Source organism: Nicotiana tomentosiformis, chromosome 6, assembly GCF_000390325.3.
Source record: "Nicotiana tomentosiformis chromosome 6, ASM39032v3, whole genome shotgun sequence".
NCBI classification, from domain to species: domain Eukaryota; kingdom Viridiplantae; phylum Streptophyta; class Magnoliopsida; order Solanales; family Solanaceae; genus Nicotiana; species Nicotiana tomentosiformis.
Window position 1 is genome coordinate 13,792,658 of NC_090817.1, and position 26,386 is coordinate 13,819,043.

Consider the following 26,386-nt stretch of genomic DNA (forward strand, 5'->3'; position numbering starts at 1 on the left):
ACGAGAGCTTGTTGCTCCCTTGTTTCAATTCAAAATAATTAATTTCTTATTTTATGAATTTGCTATAAAATTTAAATATAATTACGAATAGTAAAATTACTGAAAGTATAGCTGCGAATGGTAAATACATTATATATATTTGACATATCGCGTAATTTTTCCAATTCTTAATTTATTGTCTGGTGAAAACTTTTGATCCATGCAAATTTAACTAAAATTTATTTGTACTTTATGCTTTTGTGTTAGTACAAAAACAATTACCCATAATTAATGACCAGATACAATGCATGAGAAGTGTCTCTGTGTTAGGATTTTGAAGTAGATTCATTTGTAAAATAGTATCATTGGTAAAAACCTAGGATCCCTGCAATTTTTATAAAAAAAAATTTAACCGCACTTTAGGCCATTGTGTTATATACGAATTTTACCATGATTAGTGACCAAATTCAATGAACAGTAAACTTGTGGTCTTTTTCCTTCCCAAAAATATCACAGCCTTAAAAAATTAAAATTATTGGTTGAATGTCCGATGAATAGGGAATTGTGACATTACAAAAATTTTGTCTTTATATATATGTCATTACTATACCATATTTTAACAAGACAGCTGAGTCATTGGTTGTCACTTGTCAGTTGTTTTTTCCTTTCTTTGTTCTTTGTTCTCTTCAACTTTCTGCATGCTTTGTTTAACATAAATCTTATAGCTTGAAGAAAGAAAGAACAAAGAACAAAGGAGGTTTTTGGTATATATAATTATAATTATAATTCCTAAGGAAATTTAAAGGGGAATTAATGGCCAAGATTACTAGTCTAATTGGATCTGGGATCATAGCAGCCACTAACCAGGTTTGTATTATAACCTTTCATTTGTTATGGGAAATGGGGTTCTGGTTTTTTTTTTTTTTTAAATTTTAAATTTTTATGTGAAATGAAGTTCTTGTTTTTTTCCCTCCCTTTTTTTCATTTGTTATGGGAAAATGGGGTTCTTGATTATAACAATATTTGCTGCATTTAAGCTCCAATATTTTCATTTCTTGATTATTTTGCTTCTTTCTTTTATTTTGGTAGGTGCTTGTACTTCAAACGTGTAGTATCTGTTGCTATGTGCTTCTGGTTTTTTGAGTGTGTTGTCTTGTGAAGTTTACCTTTTTTTTTTTTTTTTTCCCCCCCTTGAGAATTACCACCTTCTTTTTGGGTTTTTAACATTCTTCACATTTTAAGATAATATTCTGAGTATTCTTGAAGCTTAGTTTAGTTGTTTTTCCTAGGGTTAATAGTCATATTTGTTGGGATTACTTCCAAGTTCCAAGCAGAAGCAGAGTAGTTCCAACAAGTTTAAGTTTAACTTTTTAATGAACCTAGTAATCTTTACACGAAATATATAGGGCAAAGATAGCTTTTAGATCGCGGCTAAAACTATTTACATCGGGTAGCTTTTGTATGTAACATACAGAAATGTATATATATATACTAAAATATATATATATATTGGTTATTATTTCGAGAGCGACTATACATGATCATTTTTTCAAATATATAAATTTATAAGTTCTGAACCAATAAAAGTTAAAATGCAATGATTTCTATAGTGAATCCATGAAATTTAAATTTTGGATCCGCCTCTACTTTATAGTTGTGATCTCTCTCCGCTTAGGTTGTTTGTCCTTTTTTTTTTTTTTTTTTCTGTTTAAGTCAAAGTGAATTTTTATTTGATTTTGAGAGTCAAACTGAAAATGGTGAATATTATTGTTTGCTATCTTAAATTGAGCAACTTGACCTTTCGTTACACTTTTGGTCTTATTACTCACCGTTAAGAAAAAAATCTGTTGTTACCTTGGACTCCTAACAGAGCACCACCTTGAGGGTAATTTAAACTATAGCAAACAGATTAAGACGTAAATTTGAATATTTTTTCTCGAAGAATTTGAACACGTGAAATCTTTCTATTTTATGATGGAGCTTCCTTAATAAAAAGGACGAATACGAAACGAGTTGCTAATGTAAATGTATGAATGAACCTAAAATTTAATGAAGGACAAAATTGAGCAATTGAGAAGGATATCGAGCCGGTATCCTCTAGGTCGAACATAAAAAAATTGCAGAAATATGACACTTTTAATAGTGATTTTTATCTTTTGACCTCCGCTTGCCCTATGAGCAGAACTTTAAGGTCAAAAGTTAAAAGTGTTGCTTATGCAACAAGCAAGGTACAACATTCGTTAAACTTGAAGTTTTGCTCATGGGCAAACAGGGCTATTTGTGTATGTCACCTGGTCCAACAAATACTAGATGGGCTGCAATAATTAAACCACCATTTAAAAAGGGGATCTTTACACAAATAGCTGGTTATATTCATTATTTATATTTTCTAGTCATATACATAAATTTATATATTGATTATACATATATTATGCATATATTATACCTTCACCGGTTATTATTAGTTTAACGGGTTGGTAGGCGGTTATTTTGGTTAATTTTCTTTTTTTAAAAAAAAAAGAGGGGTAAAATTGGACCTTTACTACTCTTGGGCCTGAAATTCAAAACCCTTTGCCTTTTTCAATGGTCTAATATCAAAGAGAGGTGCTGAACTCAAATCCAAATTGTACATTTAATCTGGACGATTTTGTCATGCACTTCACTTTGGACAATGTGGCACAATTGACAGTGAATCAGGTCATTTACTGTTTGTTTTAAAGAAAAATTATCTTAATTAGTTTACATAACTGTCTCTCATGATTTTCCTGAGAAAATTACACAGCTATAATATACTGTTTGGCATGTTAAACAATCTGTTTTATGGCCTTCATCATAATTCATAGTTGTTGAACAATCTCTCCTTTTGGTATGTAAAATATTAAATTGTGAGAATTGTCATCTTATGCTACCACTTGATGTCTTGTTTAGTTGCATGATTCTAACAGCTAATGAAACTAATTTCTATGTAACAGCATTTATGTAACAGTACTATCATATTCTCCAATCTTCCATTTTGTTGTGGTTATTAATTTATTGTGTTTTATAGGTCGGTTCCCATATTTCTGCTGTTAGCAATTTGCAGAAACAAATCGTTTGCGATCCTATACAGGTCAGATGGAGTAGCACTGAAACATCTCTGAAGAATGATATTTCATCAGCTGACATTAGAGGGTAAATCTTGTTTTCCTTTCCTATTGCTTGATCTCTATCCGGATAGTGACCATTTAGTACTTCCACATATTTGTAGCCATGTTTGACTGGGCACGGAGTTCAAAAGAAGAAAGAGAGACTTTTGAAACTTGTGTAAAACAAGCCTTATACATTTGTGTGGATGAGAATTTCAGTGTTAAATTGTTTCTAAATATAGGGAGTAGTTGATTATAGAAGAGGAATTCTGTTCTCAGTATATTGTCTGAACGAACCGTCAAACAAGTATACAAATTTGTGAGTAACCAAAGTGTCTTCACATTTTCAGATATAAAGGACATGATATGTTGGCCCCCTTCACTGCCGGGTGGCAGACTACTGATGTGGATCCTTTAGTTATACAAAAGTCCGAGGTTAGATTTGTGTCTTTCTTTGGCCGTCAACTTAAGAAACTTCTGCTGTGCTTAACGTTTGTCCGGTTTGTCATAGGGTTCTTATGTTTACGACATAAACGGGAAGAAGTATCTTGATGCTCTAGCTGGTTTGTGGTGCACAGCTTTAGGTACTTACAATACTTAGTGCACTATTATTGTGTACCACTTTTTCCTCCAAATATTTAACTCATAGATGTCTTGTTACACATTATTGTAGGGGGAAATGAGCCTCGTCTTGTTGCCGCTGCAACCAAACAACTCAATGAGTTGCCCTTTTACCATTCGTTTTGGAATCGTACCACAAAACCTTCTTTGGTATGGCAAATTCTCAGTAGTGGCCTTATCCAGAAAGAAGAGAAATCTCATTTTACTTCGATCACAAGCTGAATTTATTTTCAAACATATAGGATCTTGCAAAGGAGCTCCTGGATTTGTTTACTTCAAATAAAATGGCGAAAGCTTTTTTCACAAATAGCGGATCAGAAGCTAATGACACTCAGGTTTTGTTTATTGCCTTCAACATTTAAATAGATTCTCTAGCTGCTGCTCAGACTTAATGGGGATTTGATAGGATAATTTTATTTTTTGTTCAAGTTTGTGTTTGCATGTCTATATTGTCAGGACATTAAGTAACTTTTGATGCTTTCAATCTGTAGGTGAAGCTGGTATGGTATTACAACAATGCGCTTGGGAGGCCAGATAAAAAGAAATTTATTGCTCGAACAAAATCGTAATCTGATTTCTCAACTCCCGCTTCCTTTTTTTTTATGTGTGTATGTGTGTGTGTGTTCTGTTGTATTTCCTTTGGCTTACAAAATCTTCATTGTTGTAACCTTCAAACAGATACCACGGATCTACTCTCATTGCCGCCAGTCTCTCTGGGTAATATGCTTTTCTATTCTGGTTAATCATTTACTTCTTTCAAGTATTCTTTTTGTTAATATTGTTCTTTTGCAGTATTCCTGCATTACACCAGAAATTTGATTTGCCTGCTCCATTTGTTCTGCACACTGACTGCCCTCATTATTGGCGCTATCATTTGCCAGGTATTTATTTATCCTTATCTCCTATCGTATACTGATCATATACGGTCTAAATAACTACCTATTTATTAAAATGTTGCATGTCAGGTGAGACGGAAGAGGAGTTCTCGACAAGGTTGGCCAATAATTTGGAAAATCTTATACTCAAAGAGGGGCCTGAAACAGTAACTTTCTATCTACTTTTATCACTTATCGTGTTTTCTTTGCGTCATAGATGGTGAATGGATGCTGATTAATATTACTTGTTTCACCTATAGATAGCTGCTTTCATTGCCGAACCAGTTATGGGGGCAGGAGGTGTCATACCTCCTCCGGCAACCTATTTCTATAAGGTCAGTTTTTCCTTCACAAGATAGCTGGTACATTGCTGAATAAATGACAACAAGTGTTTTTTCTTATGCGGGCGGGCAACTCCTCCCCCCCCCCTCCCCCCCCCCCAAAAAAAAAAACCAACACCTTTTCTTTTATGTTTCATTAGGAATTCCTGGGGTTCCTCAACATAATAGTCTTTGCAAGAACTTACTGCTATTATAAACCTTTCAACTACACTTCCTGTTTTATTCGTAATTTTGATAGTTAATTGTTAGTTTCTTACTAGGTATTATGCTTATATATAACTAGCTGAAACAATACTTCATCCTACTGATTTTTAGATCCAAGCTGTAGTCAAGAAGTATGACATTCTTTTCATTGCGGATGAGGTCATATGTGGATTTGGAAGGCTCGGGACAATGTTTGGCTGTGAAAAGTACAACATTAAACCCGATCTTGTCTCTGTAGCAAAGGTAAATTTTTTAACTATATCCAATCTATGCAAATTACAACTTATGTTTGGATTCTCAGTTTGTCCTTCTTTCACTCTGGTTTCAGGCGCTTTCTTCTGGATATATGCCAATCGGCGCAGTCCTTGTAAGCCCTGAAGTTTCTGATGTCATAAATTCTCAAAGCAACAAACTTGGTGAGCATATTATCCATTCGATAGAATATAGTATCCTCTCTTCTTGGTAACCAAATATAATTCATCTCTCTCTCTTTTTTCTTTCTATAACTAGGTACATTTTCACATGGATTTACTTACTCTGGACACCCTGTCTCGTGTGCGGTTGCCTTGGAAACACTAAAGATCTACAAGTATGCAATCTTTTCTCCTTCTAGTATGGACTAAAAACATGTTTTAAATTTTTTTCCCCATATTCTTGAGCCGAGAGTATATCGGAAACAGCATCTCTATCCCTAGGGTAAGGTTAAGATCTATGTACACACTACTCTCCTCAGATCCCACTTGTGGGATTATACTGGGTTGTTGTTATATTTTTTCTCATCTAATTTACCTTTAACAATCACTGCTTAATGATGTCAAAAACAGTAGTTTTCTTTCTTGCATGTCGTGCTTACCTACTGCACTGAAAAGAGTCGAATTATTTTCAGGGAAAGAAATATTATCGAGCAAGTAAACAGAATATCACCAAAGTTCCAAGAAGGTTTGAAAGCATTTTCTGATAGTCCCATAATCGGGGAGGTATAGTAATTTTCTTTGTAGAAGCCAGCTAAAACGCCTTAATTACTTTCGGTTTATTTTATCCGTTCTTACCTTTTGTTCTGATTTTCAGATAAGGGGAACTGGTTTGCTACATGGTACTGAGTTTACAGATAACAAATCTCCTAATGATCCTTTTCCTCCTGAATGGGGTATGCTTTCGTTCTTTAATTCGTTCTAATCTGAGATTAAGTTAAACTCTAGGCTCAGTTTGACAAATTGTTCGTTCTTTGCTCAGGTATTGGTGCATATTTTGGAGCACAGTGTGAGAAACACGGGATGTTGGTACGTGTTGCTGGTGATAACATAATGATGTCTCCTCCATATATTTTGAGTTTAGAAGAAATTGATGAGGTATGTTCCTTAAAAAGGATAACTCTATACTTGTTTGAAATATTCCAACAACTTGGCGAGTAAGCGGTGTCAATATTTGTAGAAGTGAACAAATAAATATATCACTATAACGACAAATGGTGTCTTTTTCTATATTTATACCCAATATTTTCATTTTTCTTATTATTTATACATACATATTTTCGAAAAATTTTGGCGAAGCGATGGCACATGACACCACTTGAGATAAGGTGCCTACGCCCCTGAACTTGACATCACATTTGTATTTGAATGTTCGTTTCTTTGGATTTTATCTCAATTTTTCTTATATTTTTAAGTAGTTTCTTGATATTTGAAGATCGAGTAAAATCGTTCTTGTTTTTGCAGTTGATAGTCAAATATGGGAAAGCACTTAAGGATACTGAAAAGAGAGTTGAAGAACTCAAGTCCCAGAACAAGTAAAAGCTGATGGAAAAAAGATTGAAAAAAAGGGGGGAAAATTCAAGTCCAATTGAAATCAAAGTCTATTAGGCCACTCTAATTAGTTCGAATGTAAATAAATCAATAACCAGGCTCGTATCTCAGACTAGCTGGGAAATCTTCTGTATATATTTAGAGGATTTATCATACTTAGATCAATCTACATCAACTTTTCTTTATTTCTATGCTTTTCAAGTTGCACTCATCTATCTAATGCGGTTGCAATTTTGCATGTAGTAATGTATTCTGCAACTTTCTGCTCCAGAATATGAAGGAGATCGCTTTCCTTATAGACAAGTTTGTCTCATAGGAAAATCTGCATTTCATAGATTTTCCCTTTAACAAGTTTATAATACGACAAGAAGGATTTATTCTATGGGATAATACAAAAACACCACCCTAAAACTTGACTCAACTTGTACACCTAAATTAGATTAGTTGTTATAATGGTGGTATGGGTCCATCTCATAAATGTGAAAGGAAGACAAACTTCCTTTGGTATAAAGTACCATGCCGTCAAATCTACAGGAAATATGACTTGGGTTGTCAGATTTTTCATTGCTTTCACAAGGTGAAACTTTGACATTTACATTATGATGATGTCATTCATGATGCAATCAAGGAGTATTGGACGTCTATAAATAGATAACTCTTGATTCAGTTGAAGATACACCAAACTGAGAGAAAGAAAGTGATTTACAGAATAAGAAGCAAAATACTTTGTAAGAAAAAATATAGAGAGTTTGAGCGGTATTTGTAGTGAGGTAAAAAAAATCAAAAAAGGGTTATTCCTTATGAGTGTGTAGTGGTATTGGAGTATTTTACTCGGTACCACAAATTATAAAATCTTTGCTATAATGAAATCAGTTGCTCGTCTCGGATTGTGGTTTTTTCTTTATTCAGAAGGGCTTTCCACGTAAAAATCTCGATGTCCTTGCTTCTCTTATTATTATCGTTGGTTACTGTATTTTAATAATTCACATTTATTACAATCGTATACCGTGAATATTATTTCTATAGAGATTTATTTTCACAACAATTGGTATCAGAGCACATATTCTGCTCATTAACAGAAATATTATTTACAGTCAATTTTACTTTGTGACGAAAAGAAAAATGTCAGGAGTAAATTATGAAGTAACAAGATTCAATGGTAATGACGGTTTCTCAATATGGCAAAGAAGAATGAAGGGCCTACTCATCCAACAAGGGTTAGATATTGCACTAGATGGCAAAGAGGCAAAGTCGGAAACCATGAAAGTCGAGGATTGAGCAGACATGGATAAGAAAGCGACTAGTGCGATCAGACTGCACTTGTCCGATGAAGTACTCAATAATGTCAGGGATAAAAATAGTACATGTGGTATTTGGAAAAGACTAGAAAGTCTATACATGTCCAAATCCTTATTAAACAAGTTGTTTTGAGATAACAACTTTATGCCATCCATATGAGTGAAGGTACAAATTTCTTGTCCCATTTAAATAGGTTCAATGGATTAATCATGCAGCTGGCAACCGTCGAAGAAACAATCACTGAAGTAGATAAGGCTATCATGTTTCTAAACTCGTTGCCATCTTCCTATGATAATTTGGCAACAACCATCCTGCATGGTTGAGATACCATCGATTAAAAGGAGGTCACATCAACCATCCTACTCAATGATAAGATGAGGAAGAAGCCCGAAAATCAGGGGCAGGCTCCTATTATGGAAAACATAGGAAGAAGTTTTTACAGAGCATCGAGTAGTCGTGATAAATCCAAAGCTCGTAGAAAGTCCAGGAACTTGTCAAATGGTAGAAATTACTACATATGCGGTCAACCCGGTCACTTCAAAAGAGTGTACCCAAAGAAAGGTCGAGGCGAGAGCAGTGGCCAGAAGAATAATGACAACACAGTTGTTGTAATGCACAATGATGATTGAGTAGTTCTATTCGTTCACAAGGAGGAAGAATGAATGCACTTAGCAAGCCAAGAGTCAGAATGGGTGGTTGACATAGAAGCATCGTACCATGCCACAACGGTAAGAGAATTCTTTTGTATGTACAAAGCAAGAGACTTTGGGATGGTCAAGATGGGAAATACCAGTCACTCAAAGATTGTAGGGATTAGCAATATTTGTATTAAGATAAATGTGGGATGTACATTAGTTTTAAAAGATGTGCGGCGCGTACCAGATCTGCGAATAAATTTGATTTCAGGGATCGCTCTAGATCGATATGGGTATGAGAATCACTTCACTAATAGGAAGTGGAGACTCACCAAGGGATCATTGGTGATTTCTAAAGGAGTTGCTCCCTACACGTTGTACAAGACAACCGTAGAAATATGTGAAGATGGATTGCATGCGGCTGTAGATGATACGCCTGAAGATTTATGGCACCGGAGATTGCGCCATATGAGTGAGAAAGGACTGCAAATTCTTGTTATTATTGTTTATTTAGAAAATAACACAGGGTATTGTTTCAAGCAACTCATGGAAGAAAATCGAATATACTTGATTGAGTATATTCTAATGTTTATGGTCCAATGGATATAGAATCAATGGGAGGTAACAAATATTTTCTCACATTTATCGATGATGCTTCACGGAAATTGTGGGTTTATTTCTTGAGAACAAAAGACCAGGTATTTCAAGTTTTTCAGAAATTCCATGCTCTGGTGGAAAGGGAGACAGGTCAAAAATTGAAGCGTCTCAGGACAAACAATGAAGGAGAGTATACTTCAAAGGAGTTTGAAGACTATTGCTCAAGCCATGGAATCAGACATGAGAAGATAGTTCCTGGAACCCCACAACACAATGGTGTAGCTGAAGGATGAATCACACCATTGTCCAAAAAGTGAGAAGTATGCTCAAAATAGCAAAACTACCTAATTCATTTTGGAGGTGAAGCAGCTCGCACAGCCTATTACCTAATTAACAAAAGTCCATCAGTTCCATTGGAGTTTGACATTCCAGAGAAAGTTTGGACCAACAAAGAGGTGTCCTACTCCCATCTGCAAGTGTTTGGATATAAAGTTTTTGCACATGTGCTGAAGGAGCAGAGAACGAAGTTGGATGACAAAGATATTGCATATATCTTCATCAGTTATGGAGATGAAGAGTTCAGCTACAGATTGTGGGACCTAGAAAGGAAAAAGATTATCAAAAGCAGAGATGTGATCTTCAGAGAATATGTGGTCGGGATTTATAGTGATCAATCAACAAATACCAAAAATGATAACGGTACAGCTACTAACTTTGTTACTACTCCTACAGTACATGTACGTAATCCTTCCACAGGTGAAGAATGGCACACGAAAGGTGTAGATGAAGAGGTTGATGAGCAGGGGGCATCCTGTTCCACAAGAGGAGGAAGAAGGGCAACGATGATGGTAGGCTATAATCCTATGTTTTAGTCGCTTATTGCACTCTAATTCACTACACTTTACTTATGTTGAGCTTTAATTAGGTGTGTATTGCACTTATTGTATGTTTTATGCCATGTAGGAGTGATTCCGAGCTATGTAGATGTTGTGGCATGAATTCATGCTATTTTGGAGCTTTGAAGTCTGAGTAAAAGACCAAGGATTAAGTCGGGATCGAGTTCAGGGATCAACGGATGATAGTGGAACGAAACAAAAAATCGAGCAGGCATACTGTGCAGTATCTAGTAAACTGCATATAACCTTTATCTCAGAATTACGTTTGGGCTCCACAATATATCATTGGAAAGCTATTTAAAAGGGCCACAACTTTCATGTTTTACACTTTTTCCAATTCCTAACATATACAACCCAGGTGCGTGACCAAGTGCACGGTCGCGCATTGGGCGTACACTTGGGGCAGAATGGTGTGCAAAGTGCGTGACCAGGTGCGCGGTCGTGCATGTCATGTCCGGGAAGAGTCCTATTTTTCTAAGAAAAGGGTACTTTTGTTCGTTTTTATTTTGGGGGCGGATTTAATACCCCAAAACACCATTTTTGACACACTTTTAACATACCTTAGACCTAGGGAAGCTTAGGAGAAGAAGGAGAAGCAAGAGCACAAGGATTTCATTCATCCTTCCTCATTCAAATCCGGGTTTGGATTGTATTTATATTTTTTCCTATTTTATTTCATTTGTGAAGAACTCTTCCATGTTTATGGAGTAGAACCTTTTGGGTTTTGATGGATTTGGTGTATTGATGGCTGTTTGTGGATTATAACTCTATATTTATGTATTTGAATCATTTTTGGAAGATTTAATTATTGCATCTATGCTCACTTGTTCTTGTAATCGAAAGGGGCATAACTTGTGATATATTTATGTTATTGGTTGAGTTCATTGATTCTTCTAAGCAATCAAAAGAGGCTAGTTCAATCCTTGATTAAAACTAGTTAGGAGGATAATCGAAAGGGATTCTCCTAAAGACCAATCCATTGTGAATTCTTGCATATCTTCACCGAGCTTAAATTGGTTCATATTGTGAGGTTGAGACTTAATCGAGAGAGGAGTTTCTACTAAACATTTATACTGACAATTAAGTGAATTCGAAAGACTCACTTGAATATTAGAAGTGAATTATTTAGAGTTAGATCCCGAACAAATATCTTGCACCTATCATATCAACCCATATTTTCTCCCATTGATAACTCTCTTTCTTACCTTTGTTGCGATTGTCATTAGTCAATAGCTGTAGATTTTAGATTATTAATTATATAAACCTCAACTGTTGATCCTCGTGAATAGCAATCTAGCTACAAACTACGATAATACTGTTTAAATCCAATCCCTGTGGACACGATATTATACTATACTATCTTTGACTAGCGAGTACAATTTAAGTGTGTGTTGTGCGCTCGTCAAATTTGGGCATCGTTGCCGGGGATTGGAAATCAATGGTGTTTGAAGTAGTTTGTAGTGCTAATTCAGGAATTAGCTTTTAATTTTTTATTTTTTTTATTTTAGTTTGTTTGGTTAACTTCTCTTCAAGATTCTTTTTCTGTTGAAGAAATCTTGAAGTGCATATTCTTGTTATTGAAATCTAAATGATGTGAAGATGGAGTACAACCAGCCTAAGAAAATAGTTGAAGAGTAAGAAGTTGAACATGGCAGCGATCTGCTATGTGTTTTAAATACAGTGAAAATCATCTATGGGTTTATTGTCAAGCAGGTAGGTATTCTTCCTATGGTTCATCTTTTGAACACTCTCACTTTGTCTCTAGCCCGTACAGGTATGAGGATTCACATGGGTACAATTCTGACTCTGGTTGGGATGAATACCCTTATTATGACTGGAATGAAAGCGAAGTGAGATAACCACCTCAAGCTGAGAATGGTAGTTTAGAAGAGCTTATGTACAAGTTCATAAATAAGGTGGAAGAGAGATTTACACAAAATGGTGAAGCCATTAACAACCTAACAATGCAAGTGGGTCAAATAATAAGTATACTTTCAGAAAGCTCATTGCATTGTCATGGTGAATATATGGAGGAGATACCCGGTGAGAATGAGCCTACCCGAGATGATGAACATCTACAGAGAGAGTTGTCCACTCTGCAAGAGGACTCTGTTTCAACTGAAATGATTGAAAATGAGGCTTTGGTTGATTATGAAACAATACAAGAAGAGTTCAACCCCCCCATCCACCTATCCATAATTGCAATTTTTAGTAGAAGAAAATGTGGAACAAATGGTCTTTGACTTACTAGAGGAGTGCTCACATGACCTTTCCTCTTTATTTTTTTACTTTAAACTTGATCATGTGGATTTTGTTTATGGTAATTTACAGGAATATGCATGGATTAATTTTGTAAATGAATGCAGAAACAAGTTAAGGATAATCCTACAAGAACAATCCTCCGCTCAAAATGAGGCCAAGAAAGAAATAAAAGAGCGGGTCTTTCAAATATCCCTAAAGGACTTTGGCCTGATGAGCTCCATAATGAATCCCGAGGAGCGAAATCAAAAAATGCATTCAGAATTAGGGGTGGAGTTCACAAGTTCTCGAAAGCGAAAAAAGTCCAGGGGAGTTTTCTTTATCTCTTGCTTTTTATTTTTGTGTCATGGGGACATGCCACAATTTAAAGTGTAGGGTGGGGATGTAAATATGTAATTAACTGTTGTTTTCGTTTCTTGTGTGTGTTTTCGTTTCTTTTGATTGAAAATTTTAAATTAATATATATATATATTTTCTTTTTTTTTTCCTTTCTTTTCTTTAGGTAGTATAATAAATTTTTCTTTGTGCCGCAGTTCTTTTTCAAGGGTTTTATTTGAACCAGGTGTAGTTAATATTTTTTAGGAGTAGAAAACCTTGTGCTGTGATTTTAAATGAAAGCAATATCTCTTGACTTCATTATGCCTTGAGCATAATAAGTACTTTAGTTGTGACGCTTAGGCTCAGTTTTTGACTCTTGTATAAGCATCTTAACTTGTACGATCTTAACTTTGATTAGAGTGTCTTGATGAGTCCGATTCCGAGTGAGTTATGTGCCATATATGTGTGAGGTTTCGTGCATTCTTTGTATTGCATTTGATGTCTAGAACTTGCCCCGTGTGTTTGCAAAGCGAAATAGTAATTTTATTCAGTCTTGAAAGTGATATAGACGTTTCTTTGTTGATCCAGATATATGTATTTACCCACCAAATTGTTATTTATCTTATTTAATCCCATTTGAGCCTATAATCTTGTTTCTTTGGCAACCACGTTACAAGCCTTACCCATTTGTTTGAATTGACCATCTATTTGAACCATTTACATCTCGTGAGCACTTGAAATTATATGAACTTTGTAAAAGTTGAAGTGTGGGGTGGTTGGTTTGGCTTTTGAGTGGAACTATTGAACTAAGGAGAAATGTGCACTATTTTGAAAAAGAAAGAGCCACTTGAATTGAAAAAGAAAGAAAAAAATAAGTGTATGATTGTGAAAAATATTCCTTGATAGTGGTTACTTGATGTAATTGTGCTTAAAGAAGTAGGAAGTTAATGTATATTGATATGAAGGTGGAGTTATGGTTTGACATAAGTGTGGGGTTTTGAACAGTCAATTGTATGTATTAAAGTGCTCTGGGAGGTATAGTCAATATATCCAAATGTATCATACCCGTCCCGCAGCCTACATTACAACCAATTAAAGTCCTACTTGATCCTTGACTGAATAAGCTCAATTAATAGAGTAGTACACTACGGGAAAGCTTATGGTACATCTTTTGTTGCACGTGAATGTTATTCTGAGAGTGAGAGAATTCTTCCTATCTTGAGTTCCTAATTATTCTTAAACTTTATTGTTTGTGGAACTACTCTCTATTCTTGTGTGAGGGCACTTGATTCATGAAGGAATGGTAATGTTATTGACCTCTATGTTAGAGTAAGTGAGCAGGTTGTGAAAAATGCGTGGTGTTGTTTAATCAACTCTTGAGGCGAGGATATTACAGTCATGTGCTTAATCTTTTCTAATATTCTTGGTGTGATGAGTTAGGAGAGTTGTTTATAAAGGTCATGTCTTTATGAAGTGTAGCTGATTGCTGGAGGACGAGAAATGGTTTAAGTGTGTGGTATTGATGGTAGGCTATAATCCCGTGTTTTAGTCGCTTATTGCACTCTAATTCACTACACTTTTCTTATGTTGAGCTTTAATTAGGCGTGTTTTGCACTTATTGTGTGTTTTATGCTCTATAGGAGTAATTCCGAGCTATATAGATGCCGTGGCATGAATTCATACTATTTTGGAGCTTTGAAGTATGAGTAAAAGCCCAAGGATTAAGTAGGAATCGAGTTCGGGGATCAACGGATGATAGTGGAATGAAACGAAGAATCGAGCAGGCATACTGTATAGTATCCAGTAAAATGTACATAACCTTTTGCTCGGAACTCCGTTTGGACTCCACAATATATCATTGGAAATATATTTAAAAGAGCTACAAATTTCATGTTTTACACTTTCTCAAATTCCCAACTTTTATAATCCAAGTGTGCGGTCGCGCACTTGGGGAAGAATGGTATGCAAAGTGCGCGACCAGGTGCGCGGTCGCGCATGTCCTGTCCGGGAAGAGTCCTATTTCGCTAAGAAAAGGGTATTTTCGTCCGTTTTCATTTTGGGGGCGGATTTAATACCCCAAAACACCATTTTTGACACACTTTTGACATACCTTAGACCTAGGGAAGCTTAGGAGAAGAAGGAGAAGCAAGAGCATAAGGATTTTATCCATCCTTCCTCACTTAAATCCGGGTTTGGATTATATTTATGTTTTCCTCTATTTTTGTTTCATTTGTGAAGAACTCCTCCATGTCTATGGAATAGAACCTTTTGGGTTTTGATGGATTTGGTGTATTGATGGTTGTTTATGAATTATAACTCTATATTTATGTATTTGAATAGTTTTTGGAAGATTCAATTACATCTATGTTCACTTGTTCTTGTAATCGAAAGAGGCATAACTTGTGATATATTTGTACTATATTGTTGGTTGAGTTCATAGATTCTTCTAAGTAATCGAAAGAGGCTAGTTGAATCCTTGATTAAACCTAGGTAGGAGGATAATCGAAAGGGGTTATCCTAAAGACCAATCCATTACGAATTTTTGCATATCTTCACCGAGCTTAAATTGGTTCATATTGTAAGGTTGAGACTTAATCGAGAGAGGAGATTCTACTAAACATTTGTACAGATAATTAAGTGAATTCGAAAGACTCACTCGAACATTAGAAGTGAATTATCTAGAATTAGATCCCAAACAATTATCCTGCACCTATCCTATCAACCCATATTTTCTCCCATTGATAACTCCATTTCTTACCTTTGTTGCGATTGTCATTAGTCAATAGCTGTAGATTTTAGATTACTAATTATATAAACTCAACTTTTGATCTTCCTGAATAGCAATCTAGCTACAAACTACGATAATACTGTTTAAATCCAATCCTTGTGGATACGATATTATACTATATTATCTTTGATTAGCGAGCACAATAATGTAACGACCCGGCCGGTCGTTTTGAATATTACAACTCTGTTTCCCCATTTGCTTCTCAAATTGTACTTTACAGTTGTTGTGTGAATTGCCGGAGTAATTGGTTCGGGTCCAGTGAGGTTTTTAAAGGAATTGAAACACTTAGTTCCAAGGTTTAAAACTTAAGTTAAAATAGTGACCGGATGCGGACTTATGTGTAAACGATCTCAGATTCGAATTTTGATAATTCTAATAGCTCCGTATGGTGATTTTGGACTTAGGAGCATATACGAAAAATTATTCGGAGGTCCGTAGTGGAATCTGGCTTAAATTGCCGAAAGTTGAATTTTCGAAAAGTTTGACCGGGGGTTTGACTTTTTGATATCGGGGTTGGAATCCGATTTCGGAAATTTGAATAGGTCTGTAGTGTGAAATCTGACTTGTGTGCAAAATTTGAGGTCAATCGGACGTGATTTGATAGGTTTCGGCGTCGTTTGTAGAATTTGGAAATTTATTAGGCTTGAATCCGTGTGTAGTTCGTATTTTTGAGGTTGTTAGATATGATTTGAGGCCTCGAGTAGGTCTGTATTATGTTATGGAACTTGTTGGTAAGTTTGAACGGGGACCCGAGGGCCTCAGGTGAGTTTCGGATGGTTAACGGATTGATTTTTGAATTTGGAAGACTGCTGGAACTGAAGCCTTCTGGTGTTATCGCACCTGCGAAAAAGTAGTCGCAGGTGCGAGCAGGGGTGCGCTGAAGCGAGGTGCGCATGTGCGGAAGATGCTTCGCAGGTGCGCAATCGCACCTGCGCGAGAAGGAGCGCAGATGCGGAGAGAGGGCTTTGAGGCATTGGTCGCAGGTGCGAGGGAAAATTTCGCACCTGCGTGAGCGCAGATGCGGACGGATGCGCGCAGAAGCGAAAACTGGGCAGGCGAGTAGAGTCCGCAAATGCGATATTTTGCTCGCACAAACGAATACGTAGGTGCGCAAATCTTGTCCGCAGATGCGAAAATCGCTGGGGCAGAACCTTAAATTCGAGGGTTCAACAATTTTACCCATTTTCGGATTTTGGAGCTCGGGTTGGGCGATTTTGGAGAGGAAATTTTTCACGCAACTTGAGGTAAGTGTTCTTAACTCCCTTGTGATTATTTTCCATGAATTAATCTTCATATTTGGTGTAAGATTATTGAATCTTCAAGAGAAATAGAAGAAAATTTCTATAATGTCACAAAACGAATTTTTCAAGTTTAAATACCGATTTGGACTCGGATTTGAGTGAAATTAGTATGGTTGAACTTATAATTGGATGGGTTATCTTATTTTGTGAGTTTTGTCGAATTTCGAGATATGGGCCCCACAAGTAATTTTTGGGGCGTAATTTCGGATTTTATGAAAAATATTAGCGTTTTGATATGGAATTAATTCTTATAAATTGTGTGGACTGAGTCAAATTATTGTTACTAGATTCGAGCCGTTTGGAAGTTGATACATGCCGAATGAAATTTTTGGAGCATTGCTTAGCTTGCTCGACATTGGATTTGGCCTGTTCGAGGTAAGTAACTCTTATAATCTTGGAGTTGAGGGTATGAACCCTGAATATATATATTTTGTGAATTGTTCGGAGGTGACGCACATGCTAGGTGACGGACGTGTGGGCGTGCACTATAGAAATTGTGACATAATTATTTATGTGGAATTTGTAGTTAAATAATCTTGGCATTTTCCATGCAGTTTTATGAGTTAAAGATATTGAGCTGAAAAGCATATTAAAAATCATGTTGAGGCTATGTGCCAGTATTATTGGGACCCCTAGAGGTCATATTGCTGTGAATTATTTATTTTAAATTTAAAATTCATACTCAGTCATTTTTATTTCATTGCATATCATATCTCAGTCTCTGTTGTTATTTATTGATACATCATATCATCATTTTGGGCTATTTTTCATGACATTATGAACCCGAGAGACTGGAAAGATTGATGACTAAGTGAGGCCGAGGGTCTGATTTGTGAGGATATTTATGGGATCGGGCTGCACGCCGTAGCATGTTGTATATTTATGGGATCGGACTACACGCCGCAACATGTTTGATATCGGCCGAGGGCCTGAGTGATTTATGCCATGATTAGGCTTGATATATCGCTTGGGCTGAAGGAGCCCCTCCGGAGTCTGTACACACCCCTAGTGAGCGCAGGTACCTACTGAGTTCGAGTGCCGAGTGCTGAGTGATTGGGAGGCAAGAGTGATTGTGAGGTATGCCCGAGTGGCACGAGTGACTGTGAGGTTTGCCCGAGGGGCTGTATATGAGTAATGTTCTGCCCGAGGGGCTGTTTATGATTTTATCACTGAGTTGCATCGCATTGGCATGCACACATGACATACAGGCATAAAGATGTATCTTTCCTCATGCTGTACAACATCACATCATTCATGATTTCTCACACATTTTGACAGATGGGCATAGTGATGCATTTGTTTTACACGGGTTATCTGAAAGGAAAATGAAACATATTATTTATTATTGAAAAGATTTTTGGAGAAATTTATTGTTTTCAAACTATTCGTATTATTGGCAACTTCGGCAAACGATTTCAGTTTTCACTGATGTATTTGAAAGAAAGAACTACTATTTTTGAAATCATTATTTGGATGATTATTTTATCCCTGAGTTACTTCTGGTATTATTTGCTTTATGTTATTATGGATTGTTATGGACTATTGATTTTGGACCCGACCTTGGTGGAAGCTCGTCACTACTTTCAACCTACGACTAGGTTTGTTACTTACTCAATACATGGGGTCGGTTGTACTGATACTATACTTCTGCACATTGCGTGCAGATGTTGGCTGTTGTTGTTGCTGTGCTCGATGGTTGCGAGATTTGAAGATGTACCTACGTTCCTGTTGTAGCTGCCTCTTGTTCAGGGTAGCCTTAGATTTATAAAAGCTCTATTTATATATTATTCAAACAGACTGTGTATTTATTTTATTTCTGTTTTGTATACTCTATTCTTAGAAGATCATGATTTGTACTACCAGTTCTTGGGGATTGTATAAGATCAGGATCTTTATTCACTTAAATTGCTTTAATAATTATCATTAAAATTTGTTAGTTGGTAATTGGCTTACCTAACGGGATGGGTTAGGTGCCATCATGACTAGTTGAATTTTGGGTCGTAATATTTTTGCGCTCGTCAAACGACAACAAGAAGAAGGACAACAACCTTTGAGAAGATCTGAAAGAGAGAAGGTGGAGTCCACGAGGTATCCTTCTTCAGAGTATATCCTCGTCACTGATGAGGGGGAGCTAGAGAATTTAAAGGAGGTGTTATCTCATCCGGAACAAATCCAGTGGATGGAAGCCATGCAAGAAGAGATGAATTCTCTACAGAAGAATGGCACGTACGAACTGGTTGAACTTCCAAAAGGCAACAGACCGCTCAAGTGCAAGTAGGTCTTTAAGCTCAAGAAAGATAAAAATGGCAAGCTGATCAGATACAAAACTCGATTTGTGGTAAAATGTTTCGAACAGAAGAAATGTATTTATTTTTGATGAAATTTTCTCACATGTTGTCAAAATAACTTATATTCGAACAATCTTAAACTTGGCAGCTAACCTAGATCTTGAAGTGGAGCAGTTGGATGCGTTAATGCATGGAGATTTGGAAGAAGAGATCTATATGGAGAAGCCAGAAAGTTTTGAAGTAAAGGCGAAGAAACACATGGTGTGCAAGTTGAATAATAGTCATTATGGGCTGAAACAAGCGCTAAGTCAGTGGTATAAGAAGTTTGACTTATTCATGAGAAGTGAAACGTACACAAAGACTTTTTCAGATTCATGTGTATATTATAAGAAATTCTCTAACAATAACTTTATCATCTTGTTGTTATATGTGGATGACATGCTGATTGTAGGACAAGACAAGAAGTTGATTGCCAAGTTGAAGGACGATTTGTCCAAGTCATTTGACATGAAAGACTTGGGTCCAGCACGACAAATTCTAGTAATGGATATTGTCTGAGATAGGACAAATCAAAAGTTGTTGCTGTCACAAATGAAGTACACTGAACGTGTGCTTAAACGCTTCAACAAGATGAGGGCTAAACCAGTTAGCACATCTCTTGATAGTCATATGAAGTTAAACAAGACAATGTGTCCTACAACAAATGAAGATAGAGAAAGTATGGATAAAAATCCATATCCCTTTTCCGTCGGGAGACTGATGTATGCAATAGTATGTATCAGACCTGATGTTGCTCATGATGTCGGTAATGTTAGCAAGTTTCTTGATAATCTCGGAGAAGAACATTGGGAAGTTGCGAAGTGGATATTTAGGTATCTAAAAGGAACCTCAGATGAATACTTGTGTTTTGGGATATCAGATCCATTCTTGAAGGGCTATACCGATACTGATATGGCCGGTGATACTGATAATAGAAAATCCACTACCTGATATTTATTTACTTTTTCAGAGGGAGCTATATCATTGCAGTCTAAATTGCAGAAGTGCATTGCACTTTCAATAACTGAAGCAGAGTACATTGCCGCTACAGAAGCTGGCAATGAGATGGTATGGCTCAAGCAGTTTCTTCAAGAGCTGGAATTTCATCAAAAAGAGTATATCGTCTATTGTGACAGTTAAAGTGCAATAGACTTGAGCAAGAACACCATGTACAATGCAAGAACAAAGCATATCGATGTGAGATATCATTGGATTCGTGAGCAGGTCAAGAAGATTCACACGAGTAAAAATCTTGTGGATATATTGACCAAGGTAATACCAAGAGACAAGTTCGAGCTATGCAAAGAACTTGTCAGCATGAATTCTATATGAAAAACTGGAGATACCCCCTTCAGGTGCATGAGACTCGAAGGGGAGATTTTGGGGTCCATCCCATGAATGAGAAAGGAAGACCAACTTCCTTTGGCATAAAGTACCATGCTGCCAAATCTACAGGAAATGTGATTTGAGTTGTCGGATTTTTCATTGCTTTCACAAGGTGAAACTTTGACATTTACATTATGATGATGTCATCCATGATGCAAGTAAGGAGTATTGGATGTCTATAAATAAATAACTCCTGATTCAGTTAAAGATACACCAAACGGAGAGAAAGAGAGTGATTTACATAGTAAGAAGCAAAATACCCTATAAGGAAATATATAGAGAGTTTGAGCAATATTTGTAGTGAGGTGAAAAATCAAAAGAGGGTTATTTCTTTTGAGTGTGTAGTGGTATTGGAGTATTTTACTAGGTACCATAAATTGTAAAATCCTTGTTATTGTGAAATCAGTTGCTCCTCTCGGACCGTGATTTTTCCCTTATTCAGAAGGGTTTTTCACGTAAAAATCTCAGTGTCCTTGTTTCTCTTATTATTATTATTATTGTTGGTTACTGTATTTTAGTAATCCGTATTTATTACAATCATATACCGTGAATATTATTTCTGTGGGGATTTATTTTCCCAACATGCGGATCCGAAATTTTAATTTGGTAGGTGCAGTAGTCGGGTTTCAACTACAAAACCTATCACCTTGTTTGAGTTATACGATCATAATTCAATATTTTAACAATTTCAATGGATTTATATAGATAATTACGGGTCTAATCTAAAAGTTATGAGTTCAAACTTCAAACTTCAAATGAACCAGCAACTACTATATTGGATAAGCCCCTGAATGTCTATCAAGATCACATTACGCAACATGACTTCATGCGCATGAAAATTCAAATGATTTACTGTATGGAAATCTGCTAGAAATCTTTTTCTGCTATTAGAAAATTCCTCTCCGCTTTATTGAACTCTTCTCTCAGGCTAGAACTCACTCAATGACTACGAAAGAGATACCAAACAAAACAACATATTCATACAAATCTTACAGCCAAATTGGTTAACTGAAATTAAAGGAACATAAAAGTTTAAGTGTGTGGGAGAGGCAATGCAATAGAAAAATTAGGATATATGGCTGAGTACATAGAATCATATTTGAAAATAAAATGGATTTCCATTACATCGTGGACTGTGAAAAAAAAAATATGGATTTCCATTGTTGCGAGAGACTCACCAATATCACTAGACTGTACTAGTTTTAAGACTCATGATTTGGGTTTTGTTTTATCAGCTTTTCTTCTGGCTCTTCTCTCTCTAGAGCTAACATACTTGAATCCACCACTTTCTGATTCTTCTGCATCTTCAAAATCTCTAAATGATTTCTACACTTTCCCAAAATAGATGAAACATTAATAAACACAGAGTATTTTAAGTAAGTTATTAGAGTTCAAGAAAAGTATAATACCTCTCTAATCTCTGAAAAGCTGACTACATAAAATGTAACAGCTGCTGCTGCTATAATTCCCAGTACTGGAAGTCCTAATTGTTGAATTGCATCCATTCTTGTGCTTTTTTTTTATTTTTTTATTTTCACTCTTGAGCTTAAATTAGATATATTTCTTGTTTCCCTTTTTCTTCCTTTTTCTGATGATATAAGATAAGGTATTTGTACTCGTAGATAATGTTAGATAAGGACTTGTAATGGCCAAAAATCCACTTGTTATCCTAAAGAGACAAGTTCTCACATCCCCACTTATTAACCGGGTAAATTTTCGGATGGTCACTCAATTTTAACTTTATTGTATTGAAGTCTTTAAATTATTTTCTGCAACGAAAAAAATACTCAATTTTATTTAATTATCACGACAGTCAATAAATTATTTTCTATAGCCAAAAAATTACTCAACTTTGCGTACATATTATATTAGAAAAATAACCTTGTTTTTCTCCTATTATCTTTTTTGTGATACTTGGATAAAGTTGAGTGATTTTTTTATTATAAAAAAATAATTTATTGGCTTTTATTTACTTACCTATATTTAAGTGACTTTTCCGTACAATAAATAATTTAGTGACTTTAAAGGGCAGTCTGGTGAACTAAGCTCCCGCTATGCGCGGGGTCCGGGGAAGGGCCGGACCATAAGAGTCTATTGTACGCAGTTTTACTCTGCATTTCTGCAAGAGACTGTTTCCACGGCTCGAACCCGTGACCTCCTGGTCTCATGACAGCAACTTTACCAGTTACGTCAGGCCTCTCCTTCAATTCAGTGACTTTATAGTAATAAAGTTAAGTTACTCTCTACGAAAATGAATGTTCATGTAACCCAACTCGTTTAGTTTGACCGATCCTACCCATTTGACACACCTAATTAATTAGTAATTCTTAACAATTGAAATTTATGTTTTGAACTTGTCATTAAATTCATAATCATTTTTGGTTATTGAATTTCCAATTAAATATTTATACATGTAATTTCCTAATACAAGTATAGGATCTTCGGAAAATATATTAAATCTGTCCGAACCCATATCTAATACGCTATCTCCATTCGGAATACTAGTAGGACCATGTTATGTGCAAGATTCAGGGTTCAGCTCCACTACTTCAAAGCATTCGTTCAATTTTGTTATGAAGATATGAAGTATACTTGAACCAATTATCTTTCTATTTTCTTGTTTTTTCTTGGAAAGTAAATGAAAAGTAACGTTCTTTATCAAAACAAACCGAAAATATAACTGAAACAAAGAAAGAAAAAAGAAATCCAAGCTCGGTAAAACAGTCTTCTATCAGTCCTTAGAAGCAAGCGTCCAACACACAGCAGCAACACAATGCAGCAAAACTGCAACATCATACCAATAATTTTGTTCACACATGAATTTTCTTGCTAAGATGAATTTAGAGTCCGTAGATTTAGAACGAATAATCAATAATCTTATTAACTATACATATAAATATATAGTTAATTCAAATCGAAAGCAATGAATTCAATATCATCGATAAATAAACCCAAATTTTAAAGCCCTGTGATTTTTCTTTGAGTAACCTAACAAAAGCTATGTAAAATTTCACTTGATGGGATTTAAGGTTGTGGCTCTTGGCATTTGAATAACAACCTTATAGGCATGTTTTAGAAAAATAATTTTGAAAAGTTTATCTAGAAAATAATTTTTAGCTGAATTTATTTGGATAAGCAGTTATTTTGAAATCAGTAGAAATCATTTTCCAAACAACCTTTTTTTTGGTTTTCATAAAAAAACTTTTTTGGCTGTCTAATGTAGCTAAACCTATTATAGGAGGTTAGTTCTTTTTACTCCTATCATATTACAAATAAAGCTCATTATAGAAATTTTTCTATAATTACCTTATAAGTATAATTGTGCCGTATTTCCTATACGCATATATAATATAGATTTACGGATTTAATATATATACACTTATCATTATCTTTTAACTGGTTGTAACATTATACTAGCAAACAACTATATAATAATTAATCAATACCAAAGAAACAAGAAAGCTATAGTTATGATTAGGGTACTAAATTACCATCCTTTCCAGAAACCGTCGCCCCTGGTCTGAGTTTTGGCCGGAACGGAGGAATTTCCATGACCGTACTCTCCCGTCGGATAACCAGCCGGCGGCGGAGGAGCCACGTAAGCACCCTGAGTCTGCTGCGGATATGGACAAGCAGTCTCTGGTGGAGGATAAGTTCCTGAAAATTATTCAAGAAAACGTATTACAATCATACGCGGATCCAAATTTATGGGTTCTCAAGGAACCTCAAGTTAATATACTATAATAATGGGGTCCAGTAGCAAAGCTAGAAAATTTAATAAGGGTGTTCAAACCTTTGTCAGTGGGTTATGTAAGGGTATTCAAAGTCTATTTTTAATCAATAACAAGTAATATTTTACTTTATACGGAGTATAATTTTCTGGCGAAGGATGATCAGTTGACCACCCTTGATGGAACGTAGCTTCGCCCCTCATGGGGTCAGATGCGGATGTAGTGAACAACTAACATTTTTCAAAGTCTATTTTTAATCAATAACAAGTAATATTTTACCTTATACGGAGTATAATTTTCTGGCGAAGGATGATCAGTTGACCACCCTTGATGGAACGTAGCTTCGCCCCTCATGGGGTCAGAGGCGGATGTAGTGAACAACTAACATTTTTCAATTGAACTTATAACTTTCGACGCAGTGTAAAAATTTATTAAAATTGTAAAAATAGTGGATATGAACCAATAATTTTAAAAATATAATGGGTTCAATGCTAAAAACATTAAAAGTTGAACTCATAGGATTTAAATCCTGGATCCGCTTCTGAATGGGGTAAGTTATTTACGGATAATTAGTGAATTTCCTTAATTATATATATCAGTAGCGGACCCAGAATTTTGTGCAAGCGGGTTCAATTTTAGAAGTATATAAATTTAGTAGTAAAATAGTAGTTATCAAGTGGGTTCAAATAAAATATTTATGATAAATTTACATAACTTTAATCTTAATTTATACATATACACAGTATTATTTTTTGTGAAGCAGGTTCAGTTGAACCCGCTGTCCACCACTTGGGTCCGCCACTGATATATATGTTGTATTATATGTATACAGTGTCTACATTGAAAGGGGGTCAACCGAACATCTTTCATCGAAAAATTATACTTTGTAATAAAAAATTATATTGAGTATATAGGTCAAAAATTATATTTTATATTCGAAAAATTCCTGATTTCGCCACTGTATGTAAATATATAGGGTGTATACGAAAGGCACGAGGCTCATCTAAACCAAAAGGTCGTGCTCTAGATTCGCTACTGATCACTATCTTCGACTGATCTACTAAAATCAAAATATGAAAGAGCGATAAAAATATAGGCGAATCCAAAATTTAAAATAAGTGGATTGAGAATGAGTATTATCTTAATTTAAGAAAAATCACCTTGAGACTGGTTGTTATTGTAGTTACTCATGCTCGAGAAAGGATGACAATAAGACGCTAAATATCAATAAAGAGAAGATGTTCTTCTTGGCAAAAATATATACATAAACTAGTTGGCTATGAATGTATATATAGATGTTGGAATAGGGATTTTAATTTTTCTTTTTGAAGAAAGATAAACAAGACAAGTGTTTGGATAGAATAAAGGAAAGATATTGTACGAGTAGAAGTTAACAATTAGAGTATAAAGCAAAAGAAAAACGCCAAATTGTTAAGGCTCTAAAGAATATGCAGGCCAAACGGCAAAACTACTACACTTCTTCCTTAATCTCAATTTAAAGTCGTTTTAGTTTTTAATGAGAATTTATTAAGCTGGTTCAGAATTTAATTTGCATTAATTAACGTTTCATTAATTATTGTTTAAGAAGATAACTCATTGACATTTCGCCTTCATTACGTAATGGTACTGACCGGAATACATAAGTGGTAAGAAACGCGTTTTCAAGCTATTGAAGTTAAAATAATAATAATAATAATAATAATAATAATAATAATAATAACTTTAAAAAAAAAAGTTTTGGCCATTTACTCGATCTAGATTATGAGTTTAACTTTCCTAGGACGAAGATCTTTTTACACAACTAAGTTATAAGAAAGTTATACAAATACAGCTAACTATCAATAGCAAATGTGTACAGATAACCTATTATAACTACTTAAAATTACAAAATTTCTTCGCATA

General features: G+C 35.3%; 3 protein-coding genes across 4 annotated transcripts; 1 reads left to right on the top strand and 2 right to left on the bottom strand.

The window, feature by feature from the left end:
- The first annotated feature begins 654 nt into the window (after positions 1-654).
- Positions 655-7,132, top strand: LOC104104015 (gamma aminobutyrate transaminase 3, chloroplastic). The gene is made up of 18 exons (XM_009611996.4): positions 655-846; positions 3,026-3,150; positions 3,455-3,539; positions 3,616-3,688; positions 3,778-3,875; positions 3,968-4,060; positions 4,217-4,290; positions 4,404-4,442; positions 4,518-4,606; positions 4,691-4,767; positions 4,861-4,935; positions 5,257-5,388; positions 5,474-5,561; positions 5,656-5,734; positions 6,032-6,122; positions 6,214-6,292; positions 6,379-6,494; positions 6,861-7,132. Exons 1-18 carry the CDS (start codon positions 793-795, stop codon positions 6,933-6,935), a joined length of 1,542 nt encoding a protein of 513 aa, XP_009610291.1. The 5' UTR covers positions 655-792; the 3' UTR covers positions 6,936-7,132.
- Positions 7,133-21,801: 14,669 nt separating this feature from the next.
- LOC104104016 (uncharacterized) lies at positions 21,802-22,258 on the bottom strand. Its single transcript, XM_009611998.4, has 2 exons — positions 22,163-22,258; positions 21,802-22,079 (listed from the first exon to the last, which is right to left on the bottom strand). Exons 1-2 carry the CDS (start codon positions 22,256-22,258, stop codon positions 21,963-21,965), a joined length of 213 nt encoding a protein of 70 aa, XP_009610293.1. The 3' UTR covers positions 21,802-21,962.
- On the bottom strand, positions 21,802-25,736 carry LOC104104017 (protein CYSTEINE-RICH TRANSMEMBRANE MODULE 4-like). 2 transcript variants are annotated; one of them, XM_009611999.4, is made up of 4 exons: positions 25,645-25,736; positions 24,245-24,410; positions 22,163-23,537; positions 21,802-22,079 (listed from the first exon to the last, which is right to left on the bottom strand). In XM_009611999.4, exons 1-3 carry the CDS (start codon positions 25,673-25,675, stop codon positions 23,492-23,494), a joined length of 243 nt encoding a protein of 80 aa, XP_009610294.2. In that variant the 5' UTR covers positions 25,676-25,736; the 3' UTR covers positions 21,802-22,079; positions 22,163-23,491. The 2 variants fall into 2 exon arrangements, with proteins under 2 accessions (XP_009610294.2, XP_070033235.1); XM_070177134.1 differs by having other exon boundaries at positions 21,802-22,084.
- Positions 25,737-26,386: the final 650 nt, after the last annotated feature.